The sequence below is a fragment of the Pezoporus occidentalis genome, unplaced genomic scaffold, assembly GCF_034315485.1.
Source record: "Pezoporus occidentalis ecotype Australia unplaced genomic scaffold, CSIRO_AGI_Poc_V1 ctg167, whole genome shotgun sequence".
Taxonomy (NCBI): Eukaryota; Metazoa; Chordata; class Aves; order Psittaciformes; family Psittacidae; genus Pezoporus; species Pezoporus occidentalis.
Genome location: NW_026913499.1, coordinates 505,001 through 529,419, shown reverse-complemented (window position 1 = coordinate 529,419; position 24,419 = coordinate 505,001). Strand labels below are relative to the sequence as shown.

At 37.9% G+C, this 24,419-nt stretch overlaps 1 protein-coding gene across 1 annotated transcript in view; it reads right to left on the bottom strand.

The window, feature by feature from the left end:
- The window catches only part of NEK7 (NIMA related kinase 7), a 68,699-nt gene that overhangs the window by 23,745 nt on the left and 20,535 nt on the right, over nucleotides 1-24,419 (bottom strand). The window contains exons 4-6 of the mRNA XM_062613442.1: nucleotides 15,669-15,731; nucleotides 15,021-15,131; nucleotides 77-185 (exon numbers count right to left, since the gene is read on the bottom strand). Of these exons, the coding sequence (XP_062469426.1) occupies nucleotides 77-185; nucleotides 15,021-15,131; nucleotides 15,669-15,731 (283 nt within the window). The remainder of the gene's footprint in view (nucleotides 1-76; nucleotides 186-15,020; nucleotides 15,132-15,668; nucleotides 15,732-24,419) is intronic.

Here is a 24,419-nt window from a genome sequence, read left to right as displayed (position 1 = left end):
TTGGCATTGAAACAGCTTAATTCTCACAAAGTAAAAGGTTTAGCAAAGACAAATATCACCGTTGATCCTGTATTACCTCTATGCATAACACGACGAGAATGCATATGTTCCAAGGCACTGCAAAGCTGAACAAAGTACTTCCAAACTGTTCTTTCAGGAATCAACCTCTTCTGTTTCTTAAAATGCTTAAAGAAAAAAGGATGGACACTGAATATTAAAATTTAAAACTTACACAAAACATCTGAAAAAAAAAAGATAGAAAATCCTTTATTTAAAAACAAAAGATGCTCCAAACTAATGAGAAAAGTTTAACAAAAATTCTTGACATAAAGCTTTTCCCTTAAATACTAACACATGTATCATCAATGTATGCGCTTGTCAACACAGAGACACACATGACATTAATGAAATCAAGCTGCTATCCCAAAAGAAATATTTATATGCTATTTAGAAATCCTCAGTGCAGGATTAATGCAGTCAGAACAGTCGAGCATAGAATAAGCAGACACAGTACAAACAAAGGTCAGATACAAAGGTATGCGCCACAGAGCTTCCTAAATTAAATACTTCCTTACACCAACATGGATTTCCATGAGCTTATTTTCTAAATAGAAATGAAAAACAGTAGTGACCCATAAGCACAAAGGTCATGTAAGAAGAGTTGATCCGATTAATCTTGGAAACTTCTGCTATACGTAAAACAGGACTAAAGGAACTGTGACATTTCCGACAATTTCACAGATAGCTAACTCCTGCTCACATATCTTCCATCCTGTATGAATGACCATTCCCAATCACTGGTCATAGTTCAATGGCCTGTTAAAGCCTACGTTAAACACAACTATGCTCTGCTACATTCATCTCCTTCGAATACTACATTCAGGGACTGGAATGACACAGTCCTCCAAAAATACCTACTGAAAACCTGGAATTCAGCCAATACTAAAACATTCAAGTTTGATCCCTCTAAATTTTGCAGCTAAAGGTAAGACAACTGAAAAACGGCTGCTTATTTAATCTCTCTTTTTAAAGAATTCCCATTCTGACATATTTTTAAGTTAAATGCACAAAAGAAATACAACACTAATACTAGCAAAATTTTAGATGGAAAGCAATGTACTTAGATCTATTTTAGCAGCATATGTACGTACACATACACTTCACATGAACACCCTAAGAAAGTTCATATAACAAGCATTTATTATGCTGGAAAAATAAAAATATTTTCATATGCTGTATTAAAATGTGCCACTGAGAAGTTGACAGATGCATCTACGCGTTAGAGACACATGCAGGAGTATGAGAAAGATGTTTTTAAACTAAACATAGCCAAACGTATCAGTGATACAAAGGATCATAACATTTCACCGAAATGTGTTTAGTTATAGTGATTATTCAAAATACATTTTCATTTAAATGAGGTAAAGCATATAAATTACTTCTTTAAATATAATTCCCTTGCAGTCTTGGACTGAATCCAAACAAACCCTGTGTATCTGCTCTCCCCATAGCTGGATTTGCATATCAGAGGACTGTTTGATGTCAACAGGAAGATGGAGACCAGGTTTCTTTTCATTCAAAACTAAATACACAATACATGTAAGTATGTGCACATGAAAGCACAGTTCGATTTTAAAATGCATTGTGAAATCATCATAATTATAACTAGGTACTTTATTTAAACATTCTGATTTTTTTTTTTAATCTAAGTACAGTGATGCGCCACCATTAACAAAATATCTGAAATGGGAAGATTTTCCATTACAGATTTCCATTGCAATGTACCTAAAGTACATCAGCATCCTTTTAAAGTATTTATATACAAGCATTCTTTTGACGTTTTATTCATTTGCCATTTATAACACTGTAGCTGACTGTACACCAGAAAAATCAGCTTCAGTTCTTACAGTGCAAGCATTCAGTATAACAGTTTTTAAAATGTAGCCTCACTCTACTGAAGGCGTTAATAATTTTGCATAACAACAACTCTTTCCTGACTGAAAGCATCGATATTAATCCTGTAGAATTTATCCATCTAAAAAGGATGTAAAAAAAGAGCTGCTACATTTGCTAACTATGTTTAAACTAAACAAGAAATAAGTATCATTTTCTCTTGTGTAGGTTTGAAAACAATTATCTCTAAAATAAACTCACTGAAAATTGTTTTGTGTACTAATTAATTACACTATCTTCTTCCCTCAAAATACATATTCTCAACGTTTTCTTGAGCTGCTGTCCGCCAACAGCCAGAGCAGTGATGAAAGACTTTGCAAAACTAGCTACTGAAACAAATTATATGTTTCTAAGAAACAGTCCAGGCAGGCAGAGTTAATTCTGAGAAAAGTCAATAAGGAAAAGGAATCCCATTCCTGATTAGAACTTCTAACAAGAAATATAGATCAATGGAAAGCATGGTCAAACCTATTTTATGCCAAACAGCATAATTAAATTCATACATATAGCACATATTAACTGTATTGAAAGCAAGATCCTTTTCTCTCTCCTTCATTTTTAAATAGTCCACAACGCAAAATGCAGTTCTACTGGTTGTGGGGCTTGCCCCCTCCCTATGGGGAAGGCCAAAGTGCAGATGACATGATGCCAAAACAATAATTTTTAATCTCTACAGTAGCAGAGTGTAGCAGCACCACAAACAGTTAATGCTGAAACTAATTCTCTGCCTAATGCTGTAATGTCTCAAGCATCCCGAAGTCTACATAATCAAGCAAACTTATTAGTCATCTTCCACTATATAAGAGCTGCTATTACCTGCTCAAATTTGACCTCAGAGGAATACAGCCTGACATACAGCTTTCTACGGCACTCTCATCTTCAACATTTCACTATTCTGCTTCTTCCACCTGTCCTGATGTTCCTCAAATCACTGACCTTCTAGGGTGTGACATTAAAAAAACATAATCCTGTTAGAGATGAAGCATCAGTCTCAACATATTTGAAACTGGGCAAAAAAGGAACTGCTTGTACATGTGCATTAAAAATTTGAGCAGTGTTGCAAGCTAGTGTTTTATCAGGTAAACACAGAATACCAGGCATGCTCAAGCCGCACACTATCTCCTAGCCAGAATTATTTGTTTCAAAAGACACATCCCACAAGGTTTCCGTCCCTGAGAATGGAATCTCAAAAAGCTACTTTGAAGAGTTTTCACAATGGCACTACAGAGGAAACCGCAATTCAGTCATTTAATGCAACTAGAAATTTTTGTGGTCATAAATCTGGTTATTCAAACGCCTTAAAGAGCTTTAAGGTAGGCAGGTTATACCACCAGCTTGTCTTTTTGTCCCTTTTCACAGAATGAAAGAGCAGTTTGGTTATAGGAAAATGGAATTCTCCTGGGCTTCTCTAATGAATTACTACAAGAAAAGTTAAATATTCTCCAAATGTTTCCATCCTAGTTTAGTCAAATATAGTTGCCCTGCACCTAAACAGCACATGCCATTCAGCTTCTGGGAGGGATAAAAAAAAGTAAAAGGTAGACAGGGAAAAAAAAAGTTTTAAATCAATATAAAAGCATAGAATGATATTATACTGAGTTTCTGAAGATGATGCTTTAAAGGTCAAATTCCAAAAGCAAAAGTGACAGCAATTAGTAAATGGTCTTATCTAGACTTAACAAGCACAGTTCAGAGAATACTCTTAAAGGACTATGTTTGACTTTTGTAAGAAAACTAAGGATTTACTGCTGATGAGTAAAGAACAGTGAGCACGTATTATTTCAGTGCAATTGGAGACCTCGGGGGGGGGGAAGGAACATACTTTTATTAAAAAAATAAATAAATAAATAAAGAGAGGATTTGGAGGAAAAGTAAAATGAGAATGATCATTTCCTTCCTTTATTTATATTCCTTTTGCTTTCTTTCATGTTTTGATAAGAAACTTGATTGCATCTGTCTATTCCCATTACTTCACTTCCAGCTTACAAAACAACAGTGTTTTGCTTTGTTTTTGAGATGGGGGTGGTTTTGGGGGGTTTTGGCAGTTTTGTTGTTGTTTAGTTGTTTTGGTTTTTCAACAACCATATACTTGTTGGAATAAATCTGAACTTCATCAAGAAGAAAGCAACACAGAAAGGATTATTACAAGGAACCTCCAAGTAACACACAATGAAGTTCTGGCCACTTCTGCCTGTGTTTTCTTGGGAGTCATTTTTAATGTGGTCTAGCAGAAAGAAGAGAAAGAGGAAAGAGTAGGTCAGGAAGCTGCAACAGGATATTACAGAAGTGTGAGCAAGAGTTCTCATTGTGAATACAACAAAAACAAAGCAGAACTGGCAAACGGTCAAAAGGTAGACCAGTGAAGATGGACCTCAACATCTCTGCATTTCAAAGTAAAGATCAGAGACTCATGTATATAGAAATTAAGTTTCTACATGGCAATTCCTATTTAAAAGGCAATATAATTCTAGTAGGAATGCAGTGTCCCCGGAGTTTTGTCTAGCTCTGCGTACTCATGAATTCAAGCTGCCCACCTCTTCAGACCATGGTAAGTTTTCTGCCATTTTTTCTTGCTTTCTATGCAGAAACACAAATAGAACTTTTCACCACATCTTGATTCATTCATCCAGTCTGATCACAAGTTTGCCTACATTTCAAGAGTAGCAGCTGTCTCTTAGCTGTAAAAATAGAACAAATATTTAAAAAAATCCAAATTATTTGTCATCTACCAACTGAACATACAGAAACTATGAAGTACTTGGCCAATAAAGAGACTAAAAAAATAATTAAAAAAATACCTGGATGTTTTTCCACTTTTGATTTACAGTTGCTTATGTTAAATTTTTCTCTTCCAGAATCCACCAAAAAAAATGCATTAAAAAAAATATAGAATAAATTCAGTCTTTCTCTGTTAGTGATCTTAGTATACGGCAAATAACTTAAGTCAACTGCACAAAAGAGTAAGACACAGTACGAAACCTAATGCACAAAACAGCATCAGAAGGGCGGACTAGTAGAATTACACTATGGTCTTCCCTAAACTAACTAAATAAAAAAAACCCACCACAAACACACCAAAGAATCGAGATGGAAACGTCTTCTCAAACACAATCTTCTTTCACACATAATCAAAATAGAGACATCTACATACAAGAAATTGAAAGCCTTGTAAGAAAAACACAAGTCAAAATTCTCATATTTTCCTTTTTTAGTATATTCTTTTGTGTTAATAATCTATTAATGGGACTGTTAATGAGACTCCCGATTAAATGCAGATTCCTGAGAAAACTGAACAAAGTCACTTATTTATACATATTTTTATCCAAGTGCCTTTGCAGGGATTCATGTTATTTTTCCCTTCCAAATAGTCCACCTACAGCCACTCTGTCCCATCTAACATGTTTGCTCATGCAAAAAAGAGCATCCACTGTTTGGAGATAAAAATCACCTACTGAAATCAGATCTACTCACTGAGCCACTAAAATAAAACTTCCAGTACTGCATCATTTTCATTGTCTCTGCTGTCACTCATGAGTGGGGCTTCTTAAAACACACAGCCGTATGTTTAAATTCAACAGTATTTATTTACATGCATCTCTCTCCAATAAACCCCCTTTGGAAAACTGTAGAGAATACAGAGCTGAAACTCATGCTTGAATCATTAACTCTACCTCCAAATAAAAAGCAATAGCATAACACAGTAAATACACAGGCTACATTCTTAACTTTCTCTTTTTACTACAAATACAGCAGACAAATTCTTCTCTCTTCATTCTCATCAAGTTATTAATGTAGCACAAACACTGACACTGCAGGTTTTCCAAAAACAACCATGTGAAAAACTAACCTCCAAGTGTTGTTGGCAGGGCATTTCTAACAAGAAAAGCCCATAGAACTATTACTTAATAAAATCTTTCCATTCTCCCTGCTCTTTAAGGGTTCATGGAGTCAGACAATTCCAGCACCAGTAGGCAAAATGGAAATACCTCAAACATTTCTCCCTTAGTTAGAGCTATTTGAACAGTCTGTGTAATAGTTAAATGAAGTTTTAACTACTACACACTACTACATCAAGTTAACTTTTCATAGCTGACTGACATCACTACTCTCCCTGCACGTACAACCAGTCAGCTTACACAATAGTTTCAAGCGCGATGTCTGTGAAGGGGACTGCCCATGAGACAAAACAGTGTTGATAGACTAATTATTTTTAACAGAAAATCTGCCCACTTACTTTCATTGTTCCAGTGGCAGACACAGCCAACTGCTGATTCACAGAAAAAATAAGGTGGCTGCCTGGCACTTAACCCAACCTGATTACCCCACTGGTTATATACTGCAGGACCAGTCAGCTTCCTTTCCACCAGCACATGTGCCTAACTTGAACATGGCAAATCACTGCCGCTGCTCTCATTACGGTTAGCTGTGGTTGAATGCAGAGGTGACAGTCAAGCACCAGTCAGACCCTTCAGTAACACTAACACACATGAATGGGCAGCAAAAGCTTACCAGAACTAGCTCTCCTAGCTTTGCAGGGCTCTAGGCCTCGGCTTTTTTTTTTTTTTTTTTTAGGACTTCACAGCTCCATCTTCAGTAGGGCCATTTCCCTGTGAACATGCAGCCCTCCCTTTTTACCATCTAAACTGTTAGCATATACACAAAGTTGAATCAGGATGCACTATTTTTTAGTTACCGTGGTAAAAAAGTTAAAGATTCTTAGCAGCTTCAATAAAGGCTAGTGGCAAAATTTAGCCCGACTGATTCAAAGCCCCTGGTTTCTCCTTTAGGAAAAGGCACATAAAAATAATTCAGCTTTGATCTGTAATTAGCACATACTGTGTTACAGTATCCTATTGTACCACATGCTTCTTGAAGCTACACACTATCTTTTGAAAGTCTTTTCAAAAACGAGGACACAAAAAAGCTGAAAGTAAAGGTGATACAGAATGTGAAAAAAACATTGAGAAAAAAATATTTTGACGCTTTTAACATTTATCAATGATGTAGCTTCAGCAAGGTGCCAAGCTGTTCTCCGTTACAAAACATAACCATATGCTAAACAAAAAGACTATGAGTCAGGAGGCTTGGTACTGGGGTGGGGGTAGTGGGCTTTTTTTGTTCTTTAAATAAAATCTAGCAGTCATGGGGAAAAAAGAAAAGAGTGCAAGTGAGACACAGATACAGCTGAAAGCCGAAAGAACCACATTCCACATTTTAAAACTGGCATTTACAGACATGGATAAATCAGTATCATGACGAGAAAATGCACAAACATGAAAAAACAAAAAACAAAAAAACAACTACTTCAAAAATACTTTTTCCACAAACCTGATGTCAACTGTTTCAACATAAATACATATATAGGAAAAATCTCAGAATTAAAGCTACGTAAGTTCTCCCCCTTGAGAGTGTGTGCCCATGGACGCAGTTTTCAGTTCAGTATTCTTCATGTCAAAGGACCCTTTTCTCATTCATTCATGACAATCAGCTAATGAGCAGCTTCAAAATGTCTCTAGGCTTTATTTATTGTGCACTATTCAAAAAGCTATCATTAAATATAATTTCAGGGAGGGGTCTGGCTTCCTGGTACATATAACTGAAATATCGAAGTAATAAAATAAACTTGGTAAAGTTTATCTTCACAAACAGCCTTAGAAACAATGAGGTAGTATTATCCCCATTTTACAGATTAGAATGGGGGCAAAGAATTAAGATCAAAAGCATTAATTAATTCTAGCACTAATTTAAACACCTCCTTTTCAACATACTTATGCTGCTTTATGACACAGTTCATCTTCAAAGCACAGTTTCCACTCAGAACAGACGAAGCTGTGAACATTCAATACTTCTACAAATCAAACCCATGAGTTTTATCTTGGATATCAGAAATACAGAAAAAGCAATTAAAATTCCCACCAAAAAACCAGTGGCTGAAGTGGTTTATACAGTATCGCTTTGGAACAGTACCACAGACAGTAAGAAAGAATGGTCTTCAGGAGAGGATTCAATTGTATTAACCATGAAACCTTTATCTTTCTTGAACTCCCCACCTTGAAAACAACCACTGCAGCAAAGGCGGCATCAAAGAAGTGCATGTACTGCATCGTGATTTCTACCCAGAGTAGTTGCACCCTTAACACAAATAGAGCAGTGGTTCTTCAAAGAAGACATAAACGTTAAATTTGCTGGAGTTCAAGATACTCGGCTGTAGGAATTTCTAGCCTTTGAATGTGTGGTTTCGCAGATTTAGTGTTCCTTCCTTAGGTTATAAGCAATTCCCTAGATTCAAAAAAACCCAAAAATAACTACAGGAATTCAGCCTACTATATTGCTATGCACAGCTTACCAAAGCTAGTACCTTTACAGCCACAACTAGTATTGCAACTAACCAAGTAACTTGCACAACAGAGTACCATCCTTCAGCAGGCAATAGATGGGTACTGCCAGTGGACTTCATTCACATTTGCAAACAGCAGCCAAACAAGAATGCTCTTGAACCTTGAGTCCCATTCCACACTCAAAGAGGCAGCACGCTAGCGGACAGGTTCTTCATCGTGAGTAGGAAGAAATTCTTTACTGTGAGACCAGTGAGACACTGGAGCTGGCTGCCCAGAGAAGTTGTGGCTGCCTCATCCCTGGAACTGCTCCAGGCCAAGCTGGATGGGGCTTTGAGCAACCTGGTCTAGTGGAAGGTGTCCCTGCCTATGACAGGAATGGGCTTTAAGGTCCCTTCCAGCCCTAACCATTCTATGATTTCCTCCATATTTGATCTGTAATTCCTACACAACCTGCCTCTTATCTGCCCCCATCCTAGACCTGTCCCTTTCCTATCTCTGTCGCTTAATCACATTTTCTCCTTTTACACAATAGCATCCTGTTCCTAGCCAGTCTGAGTTACCCCATCCAGGCTCCCTCCCTGCTGGCAGACGGTTTGTCTGTCTAATATCTTTGCCCAATCCGTCTTGTTCTATGGCAACACACCAGCTTTTCTCTAATCTCACCGTGCTCAAGTCCAGTACAGGGACTCACATTCCATAGTTTCCCAACCCATTGCTTTTATACGCATTCTGTTACGACACAAGGCAGTAAAGTCTACCTTCTCTCAAAAACTGCTAACCAGCAGTCCACTTGTCTTCCCTATTCCCAATCAGGGAATTCCCCCTTAAGGATTATTTAGCTGCTTGTCCCAGCCTACTCTTCTGGCTGCATAGCCTTCTGTCTTCTCTACATTCATCTCAGATTACTCCCTTCCCTGTGTTGCTAGAAAGAATAAATACCACCCCACCCCCCCCTCCGAGAGACAGGAAAGCTTCAGCCCACCCAAAGCATCCAGAAAAAGCTATTTCGAGCAAAACCATTAGAATCACCTGTACTATAGGTCAAAGCACTCATAGTCACTCATGTAGTATGCAATGCTGTCAGCACTAGGAGATGCAAGAGGTTCATGCAGCTCTACATGTACAGAAATTCTCTACTTTGGCTGCTTTGCTCCAGCAATTTCTCTTAAGCACATATGAACTCCTATGTTGGAAGAATTTGATTTTAGGCAACTTTTCACAGCCATCATTGTAAGAAAAATCCCCTTTCCAAGTTTTCAGTCTGTTTCAAGGCACAAGTGGCTTTCAATATTTCAGATACAATGGTTGTTGTGTTTTAAAATAAATAAATAGAATGAAAAATAAAACATCTCAAAACAACAACATATTTTTCCTCAGCAGCCTACTAAATCACACAACATTTTTGGAAACACACACCCTCAAGCAGACAGCTGGCATGCAGCATTTCAGTATGAAATTGTTGTATTTTAACAAACATTCTTAACACAGCTAAATTTTGCCTTCCCCAACAGCAAGCAGAGTTACTGCCATGCTGCACACGTGTGCACAGCAGAATACAGCTTCTGCAACACTGCTATTCAAACTACACTGGAGACATCATCATTGTCCCACCAGCCTTCCAAACATGAATGCCAGCTATTTCCTATGACTGATAAAGTTGTAAGTCAGTGTTTTGTAAGATAAAGAAACAGTCTGAAAAAACAAGTTTCCATTCTCAGCAACATGGTCAGCTTCACTGTACTGAGAATTGTGAATCATGGGCCATTAGCATCCAGCAATCCAGTGCAGCTAACTCGCAGACAGAAAAAGTAAGTAGCTTCTGTAGCAATAGGTGCACCCTCCAACTCTAACATGCTGTAACAACAGTGGGGCAAGCAGCACTGCTAAGGAACACAAAAGCAACTCATGGTGGAGTTTCTGACCTGCGCTATATCAACACCTGAGTTCAGAATGATGTGAATAACCCTCCATCCAGTGCTGTCCAGCCTCATAGACACCACAGAACACTTAAGATAGGGCAGACTGTACTAACTACCCAGTGCCCCTATGCTCCTTCCAAATCCACCTCCATTGCAACATGTCTATAAATCCCCAAAGGCTGCCATCTCACCCAATAGCCACCTCACACAGTAACATGCTCAGGATGCAGTCACATGGATCCGGCAACAGTTCTGGTTGCTTCACACAGGCAGGAACAGCACTCTGGGCTGGCAAAGCTGCCAATGGCTGAAGCTAAAACTGCTTCCATGCTTAAAAAAGGGCAGACTATTCCATAATGCAGCACAGGCAAGTTAAGTCAACCCTGGAGTACTGCAAATAAGTTCCAAAACAAAAATCACTGCTAATGTATTTTAGCGTGGGGAAAAGAGGAAGGGTCTGCATCCCAGACCATACGGAGAGGAGAAATTGTCTGACGCAATTTCACATAGTGAAGCCCAAAATAACCACCACTGGTGAAACACAAGAATGCTAATCGATGAGATTTCAAACAAGTCTCAACAGAGCTCCAGCTACTGCAACAAGCAATTTAGATATGTGCCAGTTGCTTGGAAAGAAGTTACTCTCCCTGTATTTTAACTGTACTATAAAAACGAAGTATGTTTAAGGACACAGAATTCACTGTTCCCAACTACAGAAACCTGAGATACCAATGTGAACTTCATATTGAAGAGAAGTTTTGAAGTATTTGTCTTATTTTACAGAGCTATTTATAGGTTTGTTTGGGTTGTTGTTTTGTTAGGGTTTTTTTTTAATTTACACAAACAGCATTCTCTCAAGAGCAGGTGAAGTGGCTAGGTGACATTTTGTAGAGTTCACATTATTTGCCATTGTCGTGGTTTAAACAAAGTCAGCCATAAATCACGCAGTCGCTCTCTCACTCCCCCCCCGCTACCAGAGGGATGGAGAGGAGAATCAAAAGAATGCAACTCCCACGGGTTGAGATAAGAACAGTTTAGTAACTAAGGTATGACACAGATCGCTACTGCTACCACCAATAATAACAATGATAAAGGAAATAACAAGGAAAGAGAATACAACACCTCAGCACCAGCTGACCGATAACTTGCGCCACCCCACCTGACCAAGCACCGACCAATACCTCGTCCAACCCCGCAGTGCCCTAGCGCTTCTGGCTCACTCCCAGTTACATCCTGGGCATGACGTGCTGTGGTATGGAATATCTCTTTGGTCAGTTTAGGTCAGGTGTCCTGTCTCTGCTTCCTCCCAGCTTCCCCTCCTCCCTGGCAGAGTATGAGGCTCACAAAGTCCTTGGCCAAACCAAAACATCATTGTTATCAGCTCTGTTCCCAGGCTGAAAGTCAAACACAGCACTGCACCAGCTACCAAGGAGAAAAATGACTGCTACTGCTGAACCTAGGACAGCCATTTAAGTTGACAGCGCTGTAAAGATATTTTTGACTTCACATGAAAGCTTTCATACTTGTTCCCAAAACATTATTATTTTTAAAATCTGTATGCCATATTCACTTTAAAATGTGCAGCATTTTGTGTGCTAAGATTATTTGCTAGAAAAATATATCTGCAGAAATTAAATAGATCTGGAAGTTCATTGCTGATTAAGACAAAAAAAACCACCACATTTTTGTGTCAATAACACCCCTTCTTATAAGCCTAATAACTTTATATTTAATCTTAAATAATATGCTAATTATCCTGAAAAATAGTTCTAATTCTCTTGTATCAACATCTTCAGCACAGACTTCACTAACCAGTTATTTTTACTGAATCATCTGCTTATTACAGAAGAATTTTTCTTTGCGGTGGTGAATGACAACTAATAGGAAAAAGGATCAAGCCTCAAACCTGCCTTTCAATGCATTTTTGTATTGCAAAAGGAGGTGGTATTACAAGGTAACAACAGGACTTCCCATGAACAACCCTCAACCACGTACTATCACAGGCCATGAGCAGTTGGGAACTAGCACAATAGTTACTAATCATTTACTTGTAAAATCTTTGATGCAATAGGATTCAGCAGCCACAGATAGAGAAAATCAAAAATTTTTCCTTCTTTCGCCACCCCTACACACCATTTACACAGTACTGAGGTACATACATATTCCAGTGCAAAACTGCAATTCAAATGCAAGTATTTCCCCCTCACTGATCACATTTCCTGTTCAGTATTACTGACATGCCATGCCCAAGAATTCTACCAGATCATTAAAAGCTGTGAGATAAGGAATCCTCAATTTGGGATCCCCTCACTTCTGCAAATGGAGGCTGCACTGAAATTATCTCCCTGTGACAATGAAAAAAAAACATTAAGTGAAATGAATTCAAACTGCGTGTGTACATAGAACAGAACATGAGATAGAATGAAATTAGAGGTTTGTAAATGCCAATGCACAGCTGCTTTTTCTTCCTTTTTGTTTTTATCAACAGATTCTATGAATTCTGTTAGAATCCATATGAATGCACCAAATGATTTTCCTCAGCTTTTTACTCAATAGGGACAAAGAGAGTATTATTCACAGGTAACAAGAGGGATGGTACAAAAGCTGGGCAGCAAGGATGTGGTTCATTAAGGGAAGAACTAAAGAATTCATTAAGGTTCACTGTGAGCCACAGCTTTGTAAGTATTCTCTGATGTGCCAATAACATTATAACAAATACCTAAGTAAACTAGTTAAGTAGTTTTCCCTCACATTAACATTGGTTTCAGTGTCACTCAAGCTGTGGTCACCTACAAATTCAAAAGTATGCTTGATCTTTTCTACAAATCACAAACAAGTCTGGTGTCCAGGCACTCCTCTGAGAATACCTCCACATCTTCCACCAAACTTAGAACAGCATTCTAACAAGAATGCTATAAGCCATAGCATGGTTTGTTTGTTTCAACAACACAACATAGCTACTTGTCTTAGTAGTGTGACAGGCAGCCATTCTGCTAGGAAGTTTCCACACTACCATATATCATTTATTTTTCAGGCAATTTTTAGAATACTTCTTTACAAAATGCAATATAACTGATAAGCCCCACATTTAAAATCATACCATCCAAGCAGTCTACCAAGCCATTTCCTCCACCAGCAGCACGAAGACAGGGTGCACTGTGACACCTCATACATATTTAATAATAGCCTGATAAGCTGTCATTAACATCAAACAGCAATCCAAGTTTGCTACATTAAACATGATCCCTATGTTAAGAGGACAATCACAAAGTGCCTCCAAGATTGAGGCTGTAAGAAATACCCACTGACTTGGACAATGAGGCCAACTGCACTGAAGAAGCCATTATTCACACACTGGATTTAAAAGGAAAAAAAAAATGCAGAGGAAAAAACCCGAGAAAGCAGAGGAAAAAGCAAAACAAAAGAAAGCAGAGGAAAAACAAAAACCTTCAATGGGTCATAAGACCAGACATGCCATAAGGCAATCTGTCACATAGTACTCATATTAATAACTGCTGTGTCAAAACTGAACATTCAAAAGAAAAGACAAACCTTCCTTTATGTTTTATGAAATGTTAGCCCACAGAATTAATAATTCATGAGATGGAGAAAAATATCAGATTTGGATATAAATATTAACAGAATGCTGTCAACCTGTTAAGAACCAAATTTTTACTGTCCTGCCTTGCAATTATCAATCTAAAAGGGAATATTCTTCAAAAGCTAAAAAAAAAAAACCAAAAAAAAACAAAAAAAACCCCACCAATCCATATGAAAATCATTAATGAAGAAATTAACATTCTCCATTCATGTAGGTCCTAAGCAAAACAGCATAACTCCATCCTGTGCCTGGCTGTTGCTGAGTGAATGCTAATTGACTGGCATTATTTGTTCCCAGAGTTACCCTGCATTGACAACAATAACATTGGCATGAACACAGAAGAGTTCACCAAAGGGACATAGTTAAACCAAGACACCAAGACACAGTGCAAAAAGGGTAGGGAAAGAGAGCAGTAGTTGTCAAATGACAAACAAAGATGACACAGCTAATTAAAAGTTAGTATAAGTTTCAGAATACAAAGCTTATACACTGGCACTTGGATAAATTTTCACGATTAACTAGAACACAGACACCTAAGAACTATAAAAGAAAGCAATTAACCCAAAACATTTTGTTTTAAGTTCACTGCATGTGACTTCACCCAAATATGAAATATATTTTCAGAATGTTTGTTAGTCTCAAGATAAAGAAATATTCAACTAGACCTATAAAATGATGCAGTTCATTTTAATCTTTGGTGCTAAAGTGGTTAGCAGTTGAAGTTCAAGATCTAGAAGAAACTACCTTATGAAGCCAGCCCTTCTCTGCTTTCACTATCATTAAAGAGAATAGAATATTGGAAGACAAAACACAGTTGTGCTGAAAAATCAAGAAGGCAGTTGAAATGCATTGATTTAAATGGCAGTTACAGTGCTTTTCTTTACAAGTTTTGGTGGTTTTTTTTTTGGATGGGTTTTCCTGTTGTTTATTTGGGGCTTTTTGTTTTCCTTTTGGGGTTTTTTCCCCTTCTCCCCAGCCATGATATAATTTTGGTCTATTTATGTCCCCATCTGCACCTACATTCTGGGCAACGGTGTTAAAAAATACTTACATAAGCATCAACACTGGGGACAGTCAGTTTAAACAGTCCACTTTTCTCCACGGTTCCTTAAATTTTCACTGCATTTCACCCAGTGTTGAGCACACAGAATGACAATCCAAGGAAGCTGAACACTACAGGCTTTCATTTTTTTTTAAGTTAACACCTACCTTTATCATTCTAGAAAGATCTCCAGCATCTGCTAATTCCAACACTATGTTCAGCTCATTGTCTTCAATGAATGAGGCATAATACTTAATTACATTTGGATGATTCAGTTGCTAAGAAAGCAGAATAATAATGCACATTTTAGTGTACAGCATTTCTTATCCATCTGACAAAAGAAACATTCTCACTTAGGCAAACAACCCCCCCCTTCAATCTATTTCAGTGTGACACAAGAAGTGGATGTTTATGAGAATCATTTACAGGTAGGTATTTTTGCAAGAACACGATGGCATTTTAGAGTCAAAATCATGACTGAAGCTGCAATTTTAGAAGGATTTTGCTTCAATGTACCTATCCAATAGTATGCTTAACTGTTACCTGAAACACAAAGCCAACTTTTAAAATCAGTACTTTACTGTACACAGAACACAGTTATTTACAACACTGAGGGTTTTAGCAGAAACTTCTACTTTAAGAGTCACCCATTTTTTCTATGGGATTTACTTCACAATGTTAACTTTTAAAGCTCTAAATGTTACAAGATACCTTAAGTGAAAGGTATCAAAACCCTACAAGTGGACACCTCCAGCATATCTATGAAAAACAATGTACTTATATGATGGCCACACATTTTTAAACAAATCTTTTACCTTAAGAAGATCTATTTCTTTGATGCAGTCAGCACGGGCTTTGGCATCCATTAAATCAAATATCTATGCACAAGAGATAAGACATTTTTATTAAGTAATAACAATATAGCAAATTGAACAATCATTATGATTATTCCATAGCATCCATAAAGCAATCCAAGTTACGCATACTGTGGGCAAGACATACCATTGCAGTAAGAAATACCCCTAATGCTTTGATGTACTGATTTCCTGCGAGATCAATTCTTTTAGCCCCCCTCATAGGAAACAAGTCCACTGTAAGTACAAGTTTCCCAATGACTAATTGCCACCTCTGCATATCTGTTCAAACACACAGCAATAATTCAGCACATTTCCTTCAAGTTGTTTCTAATCCAAATCTCAGCAATTTCTCCCATTCCTGCCACACCATTATCACAAACTGATTCTTTTTAGTTATTGAGCATACCTTTTTTCTCTGGTCTCTCGCTGCAGTCTTCCTTTTCTATTCTAAATAATGCATATTTTCACTCACTTCTCTCAAGATCAAAATTGCACTGTCACCTCCAATTCTTTCTCTCCCATTTCCTTCCCTTCAGCAAGCAAAGTGACTTGGGTTCTGTAATTTGTTTACTACTGCACTTTCTCCTAAGCCCTCATCTGTCACCTTGACTTTTACAGCCTTTTACAGTTGGATATCTCTGCTCTTCATTTTTTTCTGCCTTCCATCTGCTCCAAATTACTCTGCAATGTATCTCATTTTTGCCTCCTCCGGTTAACCACATTGCATTCCAGTGATTTCATTTTATGTTTGGAGTAACTTTTTCCTGCCATTAGTCCTTGTCCACATTCTACAAACCTATATTTAATCTGTCTATTTTTACTCCCTTTTTTTACCACCTTTGGGTTCCCTTCCCACCTCACTTGCTCAGATGTGTATCTTCACATACTGACACCAACTAATTCCCTTAGAAACGACCAAAATGTTACTTCTTCAAGGAAACTTTCTCCTGTCATCTGAAATTACTTTCTGAATAAATAAATCTTGATGAGGGTTTGTTTTGTTTAAGTCCTGTGTGGTCTGCATACTATTACATTTCAAGATACTCAGTTCCAGAGAAGAGTAAGAGACACGTACTGTGAGTTTTAGTAACTGCCGTTACATACATGAGATTACTTTTTCCAGTTGTATCCTTTCAATACACATTTCTTTCTAAGATGGTCTCAAGATGTATTATGTGCTGTGAAGATCACTTGTACCTGGTTCCATCCGCTCAAAATGATCAAAAGCTCAACAGCTGACAACTTCCATTTCATATCTTCCCACTAACCCCAGAAACAAAAATAAGGATTCACAGCACCAAGTACTGAATGTCTGTAAAGAAGTCACCTCTTAAACTGACTGCATAACTGCCCATGTGACTCTCCCCAAAGAAGATCAAACAAAACAGGAAGTCCACATATGATCTACTAAACCTCATCTTCATTTTCTATACACAGTAAGTTTGTCATTCTCCTCAAAGTCAAGGTCTAGGGATTTCAGGCATGGAGCACAGTCCTTACAGAACATACATGTGCTCTTGGCTAGCCACTACTTCCCTTCAGATATCCAATCTTTTGTCTTCAAAGCTGGCATAAGAAAAAACAGCCTGGACTGGATACAAGATTCACTTTGTGGCAGAAACACAACTCTTAAGTCGAAAATTGAAATGCCAAGCTTGTAAATAGTAAGAAGAAAAGGGGGATGAGGAAAGAAAGAAAACAAAGCTACTGACCAAGAAAGAAAGGGAGTAAACCATCCCACAACTACTGGTATATCAGCACCAGGATGATGGGAAATAAACAGACTAAGCTAGAAGCAATTATTCAAGGACAAGACTGTAGGTAACATAAACACTTAAGCCTGAGAAGCACAGCAGGGTAAGACACAAGAAAGGAATGCTAACACTGAGAAAGAAAGCAATTTCAGATGTAGTTAAGAGAAAAAAGTTAGTGCTATATATGAAATTACAAGTATTAAAAGGTCAATAACACTGATGGAAAAGACAGAAATGTTTATGAATTAAGGCTGGGAAACTTAGTGATGGAGGTGAAGTAGACTGCACGTGTTACAGATCTCAACTCTGAACAAAAGGAGTAATAAAACATTGCTCTTTAACCTTTTTGACAGTAGATTAAAGTCCTAGTGTTTGGTATAGTCATGAAGAACTGTAATGAATTTTTATCAGGAAACATTTAGGAAAGTTCTGGATATGAGAAGCAGCACATCAACTAAGGAAGTACTTGGAAGGCATCAGATTGAAACTGCCTTTCCCTGTAACCTAATAGACCAGGCAAATGGAAAATTGCATATCCCCTCTCCCAAAAACAGTCGATGAAGGTGTATACAGGGAAGCAGGGGAAAAGGGTCAAGTGTAGGGGCATGTCTTGAAGCTTCACACTTCTGCTAAGTTCCAGATAATAGCCAGACAAGAATATTCCTTATAAACGTTACAGACAGAGAACTCCAAACACACTGGAGAACCTAATCAAAGCTGCAGATAGAATTCTAGACTGAAAATTGACCACAGATTATCTACTTGTAACACTTGGAGAAATTAACCAGAGCACAATTTCAAGATTCAAAACCAAAAGAGCTTCACTGTGTGAAAACACGGAGCAGCTTGCACCTGTTAATGACTGTTCCAATATGCCACGAGGCAAATCAACATACCTATGGTAAAAGTATTTCCCTACACACCTAAACAAGCAAATTTTGCAAGCAAGGTTTTGTCTAAGCTATGCTACCGACAGGGACAATAAATTGGTACCTCTCATAAAGGAATAACAACACAACAAAAATAAAACCCTAGATTCAAGACTGTGAAAGATTTAGGATTAAGGCACATGAAAGAAAGACAAAATTGTGTCTGTGCATTCTGGCTAGTATTCCCAGTACTTCTAACTTGTTATTAAACAGCCCGGAGTAGACTACACCAAGCAGCTGCTCTCATAAAAGGACAGACTTAAGTTTTATAAACCTGACTCCCTATACTTTTGCTATGCTTAATACGGCATAGTGGTAAAGTTACTCACTTGAGCTGAAGCTGTGACATTTGAAATGTTACCTGACTAAAATAAAGCAAGACAGAAAAAGTGAGTCTTAATTAATCCTTACAATCTGAACATTTACTGTATATCATTCTTGAGGCTCTCCATTAAATTTTGGCCTAGATCTAACATCAAAAGGCTACAAACAGCATTTCCCAGAAGTCCAGAATTTCAGTTTCACAGACATTAACCTCCTCCAGCAATAAGGTTGGGGAGAACCACACACAAACCAAAAAAAAACCTAAACAAAACCAAGCAAAAACAACTGCACCACAAAACCCACCAAAAATCAAGCAGTCATGGCCTCTGAAGAGCTGCTGCCCTGCCATATCAGATTCAAACAGCTTGCAGAGATTTTCTTTCTGAACAGATTATCTTTCCACTTTGCCAAACGGCTGCAGTTCAGATCAGAGGCCCCTGGTGTAATAAGCCGTGTCAGCTCACACAAGGAAGCTACTGTAAACGCAACGAGAAAACCTCTGTGCTTCATCACCAGAAGATGGCTCAACACTGAAGAATGTCTCACACTGAAAAACAGAAGCCACAGTGAAAGACTTTAAGAACATCCTTTTAAGTGAGTGTCAAAATTACACATGGCACCTGGCAGTGCTCAGCTTGTTTTGCAGGAGCTGCTGAGGACCAGACAATGGTGCAGGAGAAGCTGTCCTTTGCTTGTGGTTTACTGCCGGCTGGCTATTGATGTAACAATATGAAGGATGTCAGTACTTCCATTACAACTGTAGCAGCTTACAGCACTGCAAGCAGACTAATTCCATCTTCAGCTACTGCTACTCAGCAAACCAAGCTGAAAGGTCAGCTTATGCTCCCCCCTCCCTAGCATGAGTGCCGCACACAGATTTATCCATCTCCCACCCTGTAAAGATGGTACTGCAATTGCTGTTAGCAGGCCTCAGACTGCCACGGAAACCAACTGCCTAAGGACTGGCAACCTTTTGTCTGGACTTTTCTTGGCCTGCACTTATTTTCTGCATTTGGTTTTAACTGTAGCAGCATATGCCTTGCAGCTGAGTGACTGAACTGCAACAGAGTCATTACAGTCAAATGATTTCTGCTTAACTTGCTCTTAGCTCAGCTTTGTGCAACTGCACAATCTTAAGGAAATTACAGCAGATACAATAAAGGTCTAACAAAACCAGAGTTATTAACATCTGTAAGCTTCTGGATCAGCACAAAGCATCAGCAACTGCCTGCTTGAAAGCACCCAGCATAATCCAATGTAGAGCCACCACCAGCATCCTCCTGCCAGCAGAGTTTAGGAGATGATGCTCCATACATCAATTATCGGAAATTAGTAGTAATTAGACTGCAAGTGTTAGCGTCACTGTAAATGGCTATCAATAAATACTGCTGCATTTTGATTAGACTGCTAGGGCATTAATTAGACTGACAATAAATACTAATTCGTAACTCCACATGAGGTCAGAATCACAGAGTAATTCAGATTGGAGGTGTGTTTCTCTAGTCAGCACAAATTGTACAGTGTAATACGCTTATTTAAAATTGTAATTATTTCCCCCCAACTTCTGTTTTCAAGGACTACCATAAACATTTCTACAAATGAATTATGCTTGCTGTAGAAAATCTGATAATAAGCAACAAATATAGTAAACATGTTTATTATGTGCCTTTTTTCATGAAGAGTGTAATCAAATAAAATCTCGTGGTAAGCACTATACTTCAGTTAGCAATTACTGTGAAATTCCTGAAAACAACTGGGAAAATACAGCTGAAGAGACTTGAGAGCATTTTTAAAGCCACGTTTTTTTTCCACTTAGCAAGAACGCTAAGTGAAAGAAAAAGTCCATTTTTAGCTGTCAGTTTTTCATCTCCTACCGCAATCAATATCATATGAAGGCAGAGAAGTCTATATAGATACTTATACCAAAATATCCCCGTGTGCTACGCAACTAAGGAATCTCTCTAGCAACTTTGCATTGAATCACTTCTCCAGCACATTTAGGCGAGCATAGGTTATAACTTATCCTTTCAGCATTCTAGAAATGTGAGATATAAGTACTGTCAAGAGATACTGGTCTTTTTAGAATAGTTTCTAAGCTATTGTAAGATGCAGAGCAGGAACTGTCCCCTGTGCAGCCATGTAAACAAAACAAAGAGACTACAATACATGAAATTAACTTTCTGAGTAAAGTTCTTACATACATCCTCACAAACGCAACCAGAGCTTGAGGAAAACTGTCTGCAGAGCAAGAAGGTATAGATTTAACCATCAGATGGAAAACAGCAGGCCTTAGCTTCTAAGTGTAGGCAGTATCTGATTAATTACCAGCTATGAACTTAACTCATCATCTGAAGTAACATGCCTAGTTGGGAATCTACTTGATTCCTCTTGCTCTGAAGTCCATCACTTTTTCAAGTTTTCCTTTTCAGCATTGAAAAGGATAAAGATCTAACCTCACCATTAAATACAAATTTTACATATTTCTGTTTGAAATCCTGTATAAAATAAAAATACAAAAAAGTATTTCCAAAGCAAAACACAAGCATGACTGCTGTAACATAAACCTGCACACAAGTAAGCAAAATAAAGACTTGACTGCACATAAATATTAAAAGATACCATACTGAACAGCAACAACTAATGTTAAGAGTATTTTGCCACCACAGCATTAGTGTGCTGAGACAATTGTGCTTCATAAGGTGTGAAATTACAAGTGCTTTCCTAAGATTAATTATCTCTAATTCAGGCCTGAAGTAGCAATCCACTGACAATGCACAATGAATAATGAATGTAAGTGCTAGATAAAAGGGTTCCTTGTCTGAATCTCTAACAGGGGCCTACAATTCCAGAATGAAACTGAAAGAAAGGTGGAACAGTGTAAGGCAGAAATGTAATGAATTTGGAATTCTTTGCAATACACAGTTTCACATACTTTAAATTTGAGTAGCTAAGGTTTACTTAAAAAATAGCCCATAAAGTGAACTCATAGAGCTCTACACCCCCGACTTCAAATATTTACAACTTTTCTGCTCTTTAGCAATGCTTTGTGAGTGTTTACTCCAGTATCCAGCAGTTGCTTACCTCCCCCTTGGAAGTGACCATGGGATCACCCATGGCTCAGGATGCCACCCCATACCTCAGGGTCTTATTGATAGCTCTGTTGCAAGCGTTACCTAGGGGCGCAGTAGCAAAGATGTACTGCTTCTTCCTCTAGCATGATCTTTCAGCATACTTTGGACCCTAGACTTAACACATTACGAAACTTAGCAAGAAGCAATTTAAACTTATACTGCTGTGTTCAAAGATTATCTGTGGTTGAACTATCCTGATGTTTCTTTGACTCAAAAGTGTAGTTTAGAATTAATGAAAGTGAAGTAATGAAGATTTGTTTTTTAATTCTCATTTCATTTAGGTAATACTTCAACAGCATCTCAGAAAACATGGAAAAAGAAAGAACCTAATTATTATAAATACCACTTCCCTAATTACAAGAAAGCAAGCCACACATGGAAGGATGAAGCACAAAGGGTAAGATGAGAAGACCCAAGGTACTATGTTGTTTATTCTCCTTACTAGAAAGGGACTGCAAATTAAATAGTTTTCCACACTGCTACATATCCTATTGGAAAGCAAATCAAGAATTCTACTACTTCATGTCATCCGGACTCAGAAGCAGCTACAAATTCAGAAAGAGCGGTTTCTGTCACCATCTGCTTGTCCTTTCTCCAACAGCATCTTACTGCCACTTGCTTCTGCTCACATTTACTTCCACAAACATACATTTTGTACACATTAATATAACATTTATCAATATTGTACATATTTCAGCCAAATAAAATTTTAATGGCTGAAAATAAACGTTCCTGTTGGAAAGCTTCACAAGAACTCAGAATTGGCAATCCTTTTGGCACTAGTAATGGCCTGAGATCCAGTAACTCTTAAAGAGAGGGCAACCGATGAACTCTAAGTCACAGAAGCCTTTGAAGGCAGAGACAAACATGGGGAACCACCACCCAAACAGGCCTAAGAGAACAGCTATACACCTAACACAGCCAAGAAAATGAAACAGGGACGGGTGGAACGGACACAACTTGCAAGATCAGAGAAGAAAGCATGTAGAGATGAGAAAGGTCAGAAAATGGGAAAGCAGAATAAAGTCCAGATCTCAAGTTATGTTATTTAACACAAAATACAGCATTTAGAGACACTATCTCAACATGGAGATGTTGAAAAGGGTATCCGTGCATGGGTCTGAAACAGAATAGAGCCTCTATCTCATGACAGAAAGAAGCATTCCTCCTGTTTTGTCCATGCTGAGCTTCCACTAATGAGGCATCAGGAAAGGCAATATTTTAATTTGAAATAAAGAAAACATGACTGAAATTAAAAGCAAGAAACACTATCATAGGACAGGCCCACAAAAACTCCTCCAAAAAGCAATTGCTTGTCACCAAAAGACATCTATGAAAACAAATTTTATAGTGAAATTAAGCATGGTGACTGTATTTTACAAAAACACTTCTATGGAATCTTAGGAAAGTCACAGAAGCACAGTAACAATTAAGACAGTCTTCTGTCCAAATGGAACAGTTTTAGATGCTAACTATGCAAGCTAAAACAGTGCCAAACACTCAGCACTGCCACAAGCCTTTTGAACGCCAGGTAATATTTCATTGTACACTTAGGAATTTCTACCCTTACAAGTCATCCAAATCCCACTTGCCATTCAGATAATAGTCTCCTACACACATTTAGCCTTCATAGGGAACGTGGTTTTACAGATCACAGAACATAGTTGCTCCTGACATGCACTAGACAATAACATCCAATGGAAGACCAGCAGCATGTTGGATACCTTCAGACAATCAGAACAGTATCAGGTTAAAGCTATACAGGAGAGCCACAACTCTCTATTTCCTACCAACCACCAAGTATATTCTTAGAAGTTTATTAAACACAAATTAAACAAGAAAGCTTTTCTGCTGTAGAAACCATCACCCGTATATGGACAGCACAATGTCTTCATTATGAATTGAAAAAAACTCGTTTGTCGAATAGGGAAAGCTGATGCAAAAATACAGCTATACATAAAGACTTTTGAAATACTGTTAAAAGTACACATGCTACAATGCCTCAGTATTCTTAATGCAAGCACAGTTATAAAAATTTCATAGTTAACAGTGAAAGGCTGGACTTTATGACTTTCTTCAAAAACCCAGGCATTCCACATCCACCTTAATTGACATGCATTTCAAGTCACATTTGACCTTTTTGGTTTCTCACACACTGAAAATGAAGGAAGAATTAGCCTAATGTTTTAAGACTGTTGATCAAAGTTCTCTAGAATATATTTCAGCTTTTGAAGTAGTATATATCTGGCAGTTTTCCCAGAAGGGGGAACCAATTCTCTCTTTTTTATGAATGCTAGGACTAGCCCTGCCTCCTGGTGCTGTGCAGCACAGGAAAGGACAGAAATGGAACAGCAAGTCAAGATACGACAGGGAAATTTACTGTGCATATATTAGCACAGCAAAAATAAAATTATTAAAATCTAGGAAAACTAGAACAGACTCTAAGGAATCTGACACACGCTGTTTTGCAATACATAAAGGTAACAAGAAAACCTATTCAGAATTGATGCCAGTAGCCCTTCAAGTAATATGCCGAACATATTTCAAGAGATCAGAACTGAAACGACAACT